This window comes from Triturus cristatus, chromosome 1_1, assembly GCF_964204655.1.
Source record: "Triturus cristatus chromosome 1_1, aTriCri1.1, whole genome shotgun sequence".
Classification (NCBI taxonomy): Eukaryota; Metazoa; Chordata; class Amphibia; order Caudata; family Salamandridae; genus Triturus; species Triturus cristatus.
Window position 1 is genome coordinate 17,094,439 of NC_140579.1, and position 13,406 is coordinate 17,107,844.

The 13,406-nt window shown below is 46.7% G+C and overlaps 1 protein-coding gene across 4 annotated transcripts in view; it reads right to left on the reverse strand.

Annotated features, from left to right (window-relative positions):
- Window positions 1-1,374: 1,374 nt before the first annotated feature.
- Window positions 1,375-13,406, reverse strand: part of LOC146869148 (uncharacterized) — a 54,110-nt gene continuing 42,078 nt past the window's right edge. For all 4 annotated transcript variants that reach the window (XM_085640530.1, XM_085640654.1, XM_085640385.1 and 1 more), the window contains one exon: window positions 1,375-6,114. In XM_085640530.1, coding sequence (XP_085496656.1) covers window positions 1,733-3,574 — 1,842 coding nt within the window. In that variant the 5' untranslated portion in view covers window positions 3,575-6,114 and the 3' untranslated portion in view covers window positions 1,375-1,732. The remainder of the gene's footprint in view (window positions 6,115-13,406) is intronic.

Here is a 13,406-nt window from a genome sequence, read left to right on the forward strand (position 1 = left end):
CTCAAGGCCTCGTCGGCCTCTTAGATTTTCCTCCGTATAAAGGCCTTGATAAAAATTCTTACATACCTGGAGGATGTCTTTAGCCTTCGTATACTCTTTCCCCCTATCTTCTATCTTGATAATATTATTTTTAACTCTTTCCTGCTTGATTTGTAAAGCCAGTATCCTACCAGCTTGCTCGCCAGTTTCATAACGTTGGACCCTTGTAGTTTGGAATTTGTTTGTTGCCTTAAGTGTGACGACCTTCTGTAAATCAGCTTTGGCTGCTAGTAATTTCCTTTGACTCTCCATGCTGTCTCTGCCTTGTACTATATCAGTAGTATGTTGTACCTCAGCCATTGAAAGTTCCCTCATTAATCTCTCTATCTCGCTCCTGTCTTCCCTTCTCAATCTTGCCGCACAGCTTATTAGTTCGCCTCTTAAGGCAGCCTTAAACGCCTCCCATACACAATTTCGTGAGGCACTATATCTGTTGGCAGAAAAGAATTCCCCAACCCAATTCCTGATATGTTCTACAAATCTTTTATCTAGGGGTAATCTCCTTTCCAATGTCCATCTAGTTCGTGCCCTTTCGATTCCGTCCAATTTATAAGTTAAAACCAAAGGATTGTGATCCGATAATGTCTTAGGGAGTTTGGATATTGCTACCCTACTTATTTCTGAATCTGATACTAAAAAATAATCCAACTTAATATATCTCTGATAGGGATTTGAAAAATATGTGTATCCCGGATCTTTAGGCTCCTTTGTCCCCCATACGTCTAGTAGCCCGTGTGACCTAATGAGAGATGAGACTGCCCTAAAGACTCTGGGCTTTCGCCCTGAATAAGCTGCATTCGGACCCCAGTCTGCTGAAATATTAAGGTCCCCACAGAAAATTATGGGGGTTAGCCAAGTAGCTAACTCTATTTCCAAGAAATCATATATCTCGGGGTCATCGTTATTAGATCCATAGACTACACATATTGTAAAGCCCTTTTCCAACTCGACTAGGACCCATCTCCCATTTCCATCAACTTTAATCCGTCTAACTCCTCCCAAAGAAACTCTGACCAAGACTGCGACCCCCCTAATAGTAGATGATTGCGTTGAACAAGCCACTAACTGATAACCACTCGCAAACATGAGATTCCTTTTGGCCCATGGGAGGTGTGTTTCCTGCAGACATAACACATCCAATCTGTTATACTTGAGGAAGTGAGCTAGATTTTGACGTTTCCTCCGATCATTCAACCCACCAATATTAACTGAGCATATCCTAATGTTCGCCATCCTCAGGGTCTGCATGAACGACTAAAACTACCTGAAGCTTTAACTGGTGATTAACTCCTGAAACCTTACACTGACTATTGAACCCATAGTGTACCAAACTGCAAATTTGTCCCCCTTTTCCAAGTCCCCAACCCCCTCCCCAAACCTCCCCTTCCAACCCCTGACCATTTCCCCCCCCCACCCAACCCCGACCCCTACCTACCGCCGTCTGTGAAGCGCTCAGACCTAGTCTGTGCACATGATGGGCAGCGGTGCCTGCGGTGAAGGCAGCAGGAAGAAGCTAAAACCTACTAGAACCCATAAATCACAAGAATATACATAAACCACATGTGCAAAAAAAAAAAAGAATAAAGGAGGAGACCCCTTCTTAACTTTATGAATTATGTTCGAAATACCTCGCTCCCAGAAAAGAGAACCGTGAATACATTTTCTCACTCTGACCCAGAGAGTTGCTTAAAGTCTAATTACCAACAGAGTCCAGATACTCTTTAGCTTTAATTTCTGAACTAAAGTAAAGAGTCTTGTCATCATTAATTACTTTTAACTGTGCCGGATTTATCAAGAAGGCTTGCATTTTCTTGTCCCGGAATGGTTTGATCATCTCCCTTAGTCTCCACCTTCGCTCGACAGTCGAGTGACAATAGTCTGGGCGGACGAAAAACGTAATTCCTTCCCCTGCTCTCCTAGCATCCGGCCTCGCTTTTTCAGCAATAGCCTGCCTCAGAATAAAGTTGCCAAAAAAAACCAATACCGCTCTGGGTTTGTCTCCTTCCCTCGCGTTCCTTCGGCTTTTAAAGGGAGTACGGTGAACCCGCTGAATCTCAGTGACCCAGTTCCAACTAGAGAGTTCCGGGAACGCTTGCTCAAAGAGCTTGATGATATAGACCTTTATATCCGATCCCTCGGCCCCCTCAGGGATCCCTAGGACCCTCAGATTATTTCGACGGAGCCTGTTTTCCAACTCCTCGGTCTTCCACTGGAGATCGACCACCTGGGCGCAATGGGCATCAACCTTAAGAACAGCTGCAGCTGCCTCCGCTTCTGTTGTTACCAACCTCTCTTCCAGATTTGAAACTCTATCCCCGGTATTAGCACAAGCCTTAGAGAGTTTCCTCACGACACCCTGCATCTTCCTCATTGCTGCCTGGGCTTTTCTATTGTCCTGGCGGGTCTCTTCTCTGTGTGCGATAATTTCTTGATGGATTGTCTCCAGGAGTATCCGATTGGAGTTTTCTTCTCCTGGACTCCCCTGGAGAGGTAAAGCAGAGGATAGATCACTTCTGATGTCATGATGACTCTGCATCAAATTCCTTGTCGCCAAAGGAGGCCTGACCGCCGTTACTGGGGCGTTTGGTTCAACGTTGCTCCCTGAATCGGCCTCTGATTCTGAGTTAAAGCTACATTCGTCGTCCTCAGACCACCCGGCTCCTTCGGAGGTTGAGAAAAAGCACTCGCTAGGTGCCTTCTCTTTCTCTCTCTCGCTGCATACACCTCCCCGGTCAGGATCCAGCTCAGGTCTACCAGGGCTCATGCCCAATAAATCTTCTCCTTGAAACATTGCTGATACTGTAGCGCCTATCAGAATAGCTTCTGGGACAGAATTATCAGTTTCTTTCTGTACGAAGCTGTCTTTTTCCCCGATTTTAATTTCCAAGACTGATTTAGTAATCATCACCATATCCTCGCCCTGATCTAAAATAATAGAGGGTGGTGCCTCTATATCAAATCCAGTTTCCAGATCCCCGGTTAAACCTCTGATCACCTGTGAGGTACTGCCCTCTGCTACCTCCTCCTGCACTACCACCTCTTGCTCCTTCCCCTTCTCCTTACCGGCTTTTGGGAAGATGTCTGCAATAGAGGTAGGCGGGGGCCGGGTCTTGACCGTGCTCTGTTGATGTTTTCTCCCTCTCTCCAGAGGAGCTTCTTTTCCCTCTATCCCGGCGCTACCGTTGCCTCCGCAGCCACCGTTGTCCTCCCTGATCCCTCTCCTCCTTTGGGACGCAGCTTTTGACCCCGCCGCTATTTTGGGAGCCATTACACCTGTTCGCCTGTTAGCGGGCCAGTAAGATGTACCCAGACCGCAATCACAGCTCAGCTCCTGATGGGAGCCAGCTCCGTACACACTTCCGCTCAGTCTCACCCGACTCGTCCAGCTCCGGACTCCTCTTCCTGGGCTCCGCCTTCCAGCACTTCCGCATGCTTGACTCTTAGGCGGGGGAGCTATGAGCACGGACACCACCTCGGCCTCAGCCGATCGACGAGGACCTCGAATAATGGATGCTATAAACAACAGCAACATCATTCCGACATCGCGGCAGTCAGAGCGGGCTCCTCTCCATACCCTGTGATTTTACATCCGACTCGTCTCCTCTGCCTCCACCGCTTCACCGCAACGGCCGTTACGCAGCCGCCATCTTGCTTCTTCTCCAATGAAAAATGACCATGTTCCCCAAAGTTCTTTATTTATTTCGAGCTATACCCCTCTTAATAGAAGAAACAGTAATTAAAAGCTTGGAATCCATCTTTATAAAATTTGTTTGGCAATATGGGCGAATTAGGCGCTCTACTAATCTACTGTCTCTCTCCAAGGATAGGGGCGGTCTGGCATTACCGAATCTGAGGCTATATCATTGGTCATGTCTCCTGCTACACATGTCAATTCTCTTTCGGTTAGAGGCTAAACCTACCCAGGGGAATTTTGGTACCCAGACGCCTCCCTCAATTTTTGAGTTACTAGTTGGGAGAAAAGCAGTAGGTTTACTAATGCGGGAAGTAGATCGTAGATATTATAGAAAGGCCCGCTTTAAGGTATTGGAAGGGGCATGGGGGGTTTGGAGGGCTGTCTCAAAGTTTTGTGGAATTCCTAAGGTAAATCGATATCTCCATCTCCACAATTCTAGGATATTTCCTCAGATGGAAGTAGATAGAAATTTGCAGGAATGGGAAAATCTAGGAATTAGGACGATTGGCGATTTAATGAGTGGAGAGAAGATCCTGGGTTTTGAGGCACTACAGTACAGCGTTGGCATTTCACGAAAACACTGGCTATTGTATATAAAATTGACAAGCTGGCTGAAGGCTGTAAGACCTAGGACGTTATTGGCAGAAGAATTCCCCATTATGTACCTGCTGGCTAAGGGGAGCGAGAAGATCAAGGCTTTCTATACCTTATTTAGTGGTGTAATACAAGATGATTTGGAAAAAACAGAATCCTTTCTGGCCACAATATTGGGAAATCCTGATGTAGATCTAGATCATGCCCTTTTATTACAAAAGAAAATATTTCGCTCCTCTAACCTGAAGGCGCAGCATTACAAAACTTTGTTTAATTTATACCATACGCCTGCAAAACTCTTTGTCTGGGGGATAAGGGAAGATGATAGATGTCCCAGATGCAAGGCAGGCCAGGCAGATCTGCTTCATATGTTTTATGACTGTAAGTCCTTGCTGGGAACACAGAGGGAAATAGAAAAATTCTGGGAGGGGCTGTTAGGTCAAAAAAACTTATTTTCACCCACCCTTACGATATTAGGCACTGGTAATAGGCTACAATTGGGGAAAACAGAGGAGGCTCTGGTGTTTATTTCTGTTGCAGTACTTCGGATATTAATTTCAGCAGGTTGGAAAGACACCGTAGCTCCTTCCTTTCAAATGTGGCTCACCAGATTACTTGGCCTACATAATATAGAGATCTTGTTGTATGCTCAGAAAGGGAAAAAAGTAGGGGGTATCTGGGCTCCCATTACAAATTGGAGGAAGGCCAGAATAAGGGAATAAGAGAGGAGGAGAGGAGGTAGAAGCGAATGGAAAGAAGGGACTGAACTACTTGTTGGTCCTGAGGGGGCAAAGGATTTATGATGTCTATGTTGCTACTTGAAGTTCGAATTCTTGTGCTGATTTATGATTTAATATGATGTTATTATGTACTTACTGCAAATAAAAAAAAAAAAAGGAATGTTTTTAAATTCATGTTTGAAAACTATCACTAATGCCTCTCAATGCGGTGATATAATGTGATACAATAAAGTGAAACAGTTCTGCATTTTAAACATGCCAATTGTGTACACACCAATGTTAGCACATTTAGGGTAAAGTGCTCAGAGTTCTAAAGCCAGCAAAAAGAGGAGAAGGAAGGCAAAAAAAGAAAGTTTGGGGTGACCGTTCAGAGAGGGTCATTTTCCAACAGTCCCCCATACTTAGCTTGGTAGTAACCGCAGCGATAACAGGGGACTTGGAGGCTCTCACACTCTTGAGCCCTGGTGCCACTGCACCTGTTGCACTACTGGCCCCTGCTTGTAAAGTATTGCGGGTCCTAGCACGGTCAGTGTTGGTGTACCCACCCAGTTAACACTAGTGAAACCAGCAGTCCATGCCTGGATGCACAGCTCGACTCAGCACAATCCGCTCACACAAGAGTGAATGAAGCAGTGTCTGGAGAGGGCACTGGAGGGGGTAGAAAGGAACCAGCTCAGAGGGTCCAAAGATATTTACAAGTCTTCAAGTACAACGGACCTCTCAGGTTTCAATTAAATCGTGTCTGCTTCACTACTATGGTCTCATCGGAATCCTTGCGCGTGCTGCTTCCAACGTCACTTCCGGTGCTGGACCCATCTCTGTCAGTGTTGTGGGGATGTGGGATCAATGGATGAGGCAACATCACCAGCCCCTCTTCACTTAACTCTGCAGAAGGCGAAGCTTCGCGGGTTCTCGGCCCTTCGTGATGACGGATGAAAAAGTGCTTTAAAGGTTTCCACTTCAGTATCAGTGCCCCCGCCAGCACCAACGTCATCAGTGACGCCACCAACACCAGCAGCCGACCCCACCGGCTCCTTCCATGTGGACCTGAAACAAAAACACAAAGTGTAAATATATTGTGCACACAAAATGTCCTGAGGCCATTCATGAGCAGAGCTAGTTGGGGGGGGGGGGGGGGGAGGCATGGGGGTAGGACAGAGAGAAGGGCTCAGCCACTCCTCAGAGCTTCAAGGTGTATCTCAGCATTCACGAGACACCCACCAAACCCCCCTGCAGCATTGCAGGACACTTTGTCCAGTTAAAAAGAAAGCACCCCCCCACACTCACACACATCGAGTGACCGCTTTTAAAATGATTTTATACAGTAAGAAAACGCACTCTCTCTCGAGTAATGGGGCACTGATGAAAAAAATAAGGTAACAAATAAATATGGGTGGACCATGGCCACGCGCAGGTGCAAGTCCGACATTACCTGCATTCACCACCACTTGTTATGCTGCGCATCGTGCCGCTCACCTAGGGGCTTATTTATGATCCCTTGCGTCACTTTTGCGCCGCCGGTGCGTCACTTTTCATAAATGAGTCCCCTTGCCGTAGGACATGGGGGTCATTTCCTGACTAGTTTTCTTGGTCTTGTGTGACTGCGGCGGTCTCTGGCTCTCCTGTTGAGGTGAGGTGGCTTGGCTTTGTTTAGGGCTGCGGGGGCGCCCTCCCCCGCCCTGGAAGCACCCACGTGGGGTAGCCTGGCAGAGTCAGCACCAGTTGCAGTCTCCAGGAAAAGGCAGGTAGAGGCAGCACAGGTTTGGGTTCCAGAAACTCTGGAATCCCAGCAGGGTAGTCCGGGAGGTTTTGAGAGGCAGCCCCTAGTGAAGAGGAGTCTGTTGTAGAACCCCATTACCAACTCAGTTACCTGAAGCCGGGAAGGGATGAGAGGCAGAGGTATGGTGCAGGCCCTTCACGTATGGAACCCATGATCCATGTATTTGAGGGTAAGGAGCGCGCAGACCAGGGGGTGGGTTAGCAGTAAGTAATACTTTATGTGTTGATTAATGAAAATCATTACAATCAAGAATAAAACACAATCGGTTAAGAGCATTATTTTATTTAGCATTATACAACTTTATACTGAAATGTTAGCAGCAGTGATTAAACGTGCCTGTGCCAATCGATAATTGAAGTACAATTGTGCAAAGACTTCTATTTAGCAGCGATAATTAAAGTGCAGTTGTGCAGAATCGAACGGCTGGAGGACATTTTCAAAACAGTTGTTAAAAATACATTGTTTTCTCCTTGGCAAAATGGACCCACACAATACAGATAATTGTGCATGTGTTAAGATATGACCAGTTGTTGCGAACAATTAAACATTTTTTTTTCTTTTTTCTAAACCATTTAAAATATCGAATTTGTTTTCCCAATTACTATAAACAATTTAAAACCTTTTAGAACTTCAGATTCAGGGTTGTATACAAGACTTTAGGAACAATTATTTTTTTAGCATTAATGGCTTTAGCGACTTGTTCCTGCAATACCAATCATTATCAGTCTAGGCAGGCGATTGATGTTGGGAATCGCACTTGGTTAGCAGCTTCTTTTCTACAATAAAAATTAACTTTACAAATTGTGATGTGAGGCAGGGCATATTTCCAGTGAGACAGGTTATAATAGCTTGCCGACATGTTCTAACCTATAATTCTTTAAAGATGGGTTTCAACACAGTCTTCCGCTCTTCCAACAGCTGAGGGCACGTAGTTACAATATGTATTAAAGATTCATTATAGAAACCACATAACCTAGTTTTTTGTGGACCAGTTTTTTTCCCCCATGTTGGGATTCCGTACTTTGAGGGATATCTCCCAAACCGTAACAACATAAATTTGTTCCTTATAAATGGGTCATGAGACATGATTGAGGTTCTAATTTGATGGATGAGTTAATAACTGACCAGGAGTGACTTTTTTGCGAGCTCATCCTTAACTACAAGATAGCAGTAGAACGTAAGCTTGCAGGCCCGTTAGCGCAACCAGCTATGACTCATCCCTTGGCAAAAGGCATAAACTTAGATCTCAAGGAGGGATTCAAGACAAATGCCTTGAATGAACCGGGCGCACTGCTGTCTACAGTTCTTAATCCTTACTGTATAAAAATTAACGCACATTTTGACAGCTTAATGCAATGTAACACAAATAGACTGATTTTTTAAAAAGGCATCATTTGTTAATGATCAAATGTAGATTTACATATTGTGAAATCTGTTATAATTCTTTGGTCATTACTTCATGACTCAATAAGTTCAAACATCATAGTTGTCTGTACGACAAGTATAGAATATAGTCACAATTCTGTCATTATGTTAATATTGTGACTATATTCTATGCTTGTCGTACAGACAACTATGATGCTTTTTTGAAAAATCATTGTCTATTTGTGTTCGTGTTATATTGCATTAAGCTGTCAAAACGTGCATTAAAATTTAATACAGTGCGCCCGGTACATTCAAGACATTTTGTCTTGAATCCCTCTTTGGAATTTAGCTATCCCAGGGACTGGCAGCCCTCTGACACCGAGCAGCATGCAGGAGTTAGATTAAACTTCAAACTCTTTGTTTTAACTTTATTTACAAGTGTATATTCGCAGGTATGCAAGTGACCAACCCCCCATATTTTTTCATAAACTTAGATCTAACATCTCTCTTTAAGGAGTTAAAACCACGAACAAACAACAAGCAGGTAGCGCATGCAGCCCCAGTACCCCCTTCGGTTAAAAGTAAAGGCCTTTGTACTAAACTTTCACAAGCGAAGGATACTTCCCTAAAAGAAGGAAAGGAGAGACAGGCCCTAACTCTCAGCTAAATATGGAGACTTCACAGGGGCAGCTGCCTCGCCAGAGAACATGCTCGGAGCAGGAGGAGCTCCTCTCTCCCACTCAGCGATTCCCACCATGAATAGATTCTCATTACTGGATGACTCTGCCCCGCCACCAGGAAGCAATGAACGGATAGGGAAGAAAGAAACCCTAGTCGATTTACATGAAACCCAGACACAACATCCTACATCAAGCCAACACAACGATGAGGTTAGTAAGGTTAGCCAGGATGCACCAGGTTTAGCCAGGATGCACCAGGTTTGGCCATGGTTCAAGGGATATTGAGTCAACTCTCCATTGAAATTAAAGAAAGTTTTTCCAGAGGAGGATTCAGGATCCCTGCACCAGCCTTGAGGAAAATCTACTGGCGTTAACTCACTGTACGGAAAGTAAAGTTCAGGAGCTAGGATCGGACATGAGGGATAACACCCAGGAAGTGGGTAGGCTAAAACAGAGGGCGAAAGACCTATCAAAAAGGTTAGAAAGCCTGGAGAATAACTCCAGGAGGAACAACATCAGGTTCCTGGATGTCAAGGAAGGGGTGGAAGGGTACAATGTCAAGTCATTTGTAATAGATCTTCTGACCAAAGCCTTCCCGCATGTCGCACCTGCTACAATTTCGGAATCTGAAATCAAACGAGCACATCGCGACCCATTTAAATTAAACCCTGGGTGGAAGAAACCCAGACAAATTCTGGTAAATCTAGAGTCCTTCACACTTAAGGAAACATTTTTGGGGGCTGCCCTTAAGCAAAAATACATCCAGGTCCAGGATCTAACCTTTAAAATCAGGTCAGATATCTCTCGTGTGACAAATTATAGACGGTGGGAGCTGGGCAAGCGAATAGAACATCTAAGGGAAATGGGTTTCCAAGTACAGCTAAGGATTCCAGCAATTCTTAAAGTGCTGTGGGCCAACAAATTGCATAATTTTCAGTCTCCAGAAGAAGTGGATAGTTTTATGACCCTCTATAAGGCTGGTAAATAGTTAAGGCACCCACGTTAGAAGGCGGTTGGTGGTGACAGTCAAGTCTATCTGTAAATACAGGATTTTGTGGATAGCATCTCAAATTGGCAATGCCAATAGTTAGCAAGGGAGGGTTCCCTGGGGAGGAGAGGTTCCGGGGGGGGGGGGGGGGGGGGGGGGAAACGTGTGGGGAAAAATATAACAAAATTGTCCTCACTCAGTTTAAAGGGGGTTAAGAGATGCTGTGCGACCATGACAGAAGATGATGGGGGATAAGGGGAGACCACTGGGAGATGAGTATTTGGAGGTTAAGAGTTGGAATGTGAATGGCATAAGGGTTAAAAGGAGGCAGTGCGTGGTCCTTCAATACCCGAAAGAAAGCCCCGCCAGGGTTCTTTTGCTCCAAGAAACCCACCTCTTACAGCCTGAATATTTAGCTTTATTTACTATGCAAAGATGGGTAGATGAGGTTATAGCTACAGATCAGCAATACTGCTCTAAGGGCTTGCTATTATAATTGAAGCAAATTCAGGAATAGAGCTACGAAGATCGCAGGCTGACAAAGGCGGGCGCTGGGTGGTATCGAAGTTAAAATTTGCCGCTCTTTATATACCATGGCTAGCTATTACAGTCCGAATGAAGATGACACCTCACCCATGATTAATCTTTGCTCTAGTTTGCTAAACTTTGAAGCCCCTCTCATAATTGGTGGAGACTTTAACGTCATTTTAAATAATAATCTGGATAGATCTTCACCGCCGCACTCACATCACTTTTCCACGAGTTAAAGCCTACCTTCTTTCTATGCTAGATAATCTAAAACTATGCGATGTGTGGCCTAAGGTTAGTGGCGATTCTAGAAATTATTCCTTCTACAGCAAAAAGAATGGTCACTATTCCAGAAATGATTATTTCTTTCTCGAAGTGTCAGCAGTCGGAAAAGTTATAAAAATGGATTACCTGCCTATCAATTTATCTGATCAAGCTGCAATTTGGTTAAAAAAAAAACGAGCTCCCCCTGAATATTATGTCTAGGAGGTGGATCCTGAATAGAAGATTACTCACATATTATGAGCAAGATAGAAAGGGACACAGTAGTTTTTTTTAAATGGAACTCAGCATCCGCCCTAGCACACATGGTATGGGATGCTTTTAAGTCCTGGCTAAGGGGTTCCTTGAAGGGTGCCTCGGTTGCCTGGGTTAGAGCAGAAAAAAGGCAGATTGCTTCACTTGAAGATCAGCTAGCGATAGCAGAAGCCAATCTGAAGTCAGGGCATCTCCAGGGGGTTGAAAAAGCGAGTTTAGTTGGTAAAGTTGAGGACTTGCAACTTAAATTCAGACTTATGATGGAGGGGAATTTGTAGCAGAAATGGAAAGTTGGGGGGCGTGGCAGACTGCCACGGGAATGGCCACACGGTAGCTGAGCTCCGGTGCGCCACTCCTGGATAAATCAGTTTCAAAACATCTGCCCCGTCCCGATCATCACCCTGATTGTCTCCGTGACTGCTGGTGCTGTTTTCCCGGGTGCGGGAGAACTTTTATGCCAATCGGACACTCCGGCGGGGGAACGCTCCGTATACCGGCATCATTGGCAGCGGTCAGGCCGACCGGAAGTGCGACTCTGCAGGGGCACAGTGCCACGCGAGACTGTGGTTGCGGCCTGGATGGCGAAGTGCGGGCGCTCCGGGTTGCGGGGCCCCACGCCCTGATTAGTGTGGGTCGCGATTGGCTCCGGAACAGCGCAGAAGACTGTTGGAGTCAGTGTGGAAGGGTTAAAATAACTCAATCGGCGCTGCTGCTACTCCTTTGATGCCGCCTCATCTCCTGAAGAACACAAGGTCTTCATTTTGAGTGGGGGACTCCCCAGGAGCCCGTCCGGCGCCGGCAAAGACACTTTCGTGGGTGAATGCCGACTTCTTGGGGAGTGCTCCGGTGAGTGACGAGCATCACCGCGTGGGGGCCTGCTCCTATTTGTCAGGGCTCCCTGACGTGCCCTTCCATCCACCGTGTCCCTTACGTGGTGCTGTTCTCAAGGTGGGCCCACCGTGCGTCCCCGGTGTGAGTGGGCGCCTGGGCTCCGGGGCACATCGCGACAAAAGCAGGCTGTCGCGGAGGTGTTCGGGGGGGACTGTTACCCGGAGCTGCGGCGTGATCCTGGAACTGGACTCAGTGACATTTTCTCGCTCCGGCAGTTGCTGGAAGAGTGGGCCCCCCGCAATCAGGGCCATGGGGGAGGGATGTGCTGAGCGCCCAGTGACGACAAAGGGGTGCTGGTTCTACAGATTTGATTAGGGGCTGAGGAGGCGGTGGTTAGTGGTTTCCTCCTAGCCTTTCTCGCTCCCCTCCACGTGGCGAACATGGCGACAGGCTGCAGCGGGCGGAATGCGATGCAAGCTAAGCTGGAGAAGTTTGCTTGGCAAAGATCCCAGGAGGAGAAGTCGGGCACTGCTGTAGACCAACGGAGCGACTCTGAGCCCATCAACAATGATCTTCTAGCGGCATTCACTACGGTGCAGACATCTCTGGAAAACCGAATCGATACTGTGGCTACGGAGGTGGCCCTAATTAGGGAGGCTATGTGCAAAATGGCCGATCGTGTGCACACCATTGAGACTACCAAGGCGGACCTGGTGTCCGACACTGCCATCCTCAAGAAGCAGGTCACCGACCTACGCACCTCTCACGAGGCGATGGCGGTCCAACTTGATGAATACGACGCAATAATGTTCGCATTCTTGGTGTTCCTGAGTGGGCGGAGGGGCCTTCCGCTGATCTCTATGTTGAGGAACTCATCCTAAAGCACCTTCAACCGAGAGGCCTATCCAAATGCTTTTCGATCGAGAGAGCCCATCGTGTGCCGGGGGTAGGCCCACGCCCAGGGCTCCCCCCTGTCCGCTCCTGGCCCGAGTGTTCAACTACCGTGACCGCGACGTGATTCTACAGACTGCACGAGCGGCACCTACTTTGACTGTCGAGAATAGTAAGGCTCATTCTTCCCTGACTTTACCTTAAAAGTCCTGAAACAACATCGCAGTTTCCTAGACGTAAAATATGCTCTCAGAGACCTTGGGCTCAAGTATGCCATGCTATTCCTGGCGAAACTTAGAATCGAATCTGATGGTAAACTCTGGTTCTTCACCAGGCCTGAAGACGCCTGGGACTGGATTGACGGTTGGCGCACTGTTGGCAAGAAACCACAAAAGCTGACTTCGCTCGCTGAAGAATCTAATGACTAGCGTCAACACCGTTGATCCCAGCCTCCGTCCGAGGCGAGTTCCCAAGGCCCTGAGGGATGATCAGGAGACACTGTCCTCTTCAGGGGCCTTTGCGCCGCTCTTTTTGTCCACTGCGGCCTCTGAGGGCTGCTTGACTTACTATGGCTTCGAGCCCCCCGCTTTCAGTGGTCGTTCACTGTGCATACTGCTTTGATTTGTTTTTTGGGGTTTGTTGTGCTTTGGTGCCTTGCTTGCCAATTTTTTGCTGGGCCAATTCTGCTGCTGTGTGTTCCGACTTCGGGCTGGGGCTACTGTACTGATTTATTAATTTA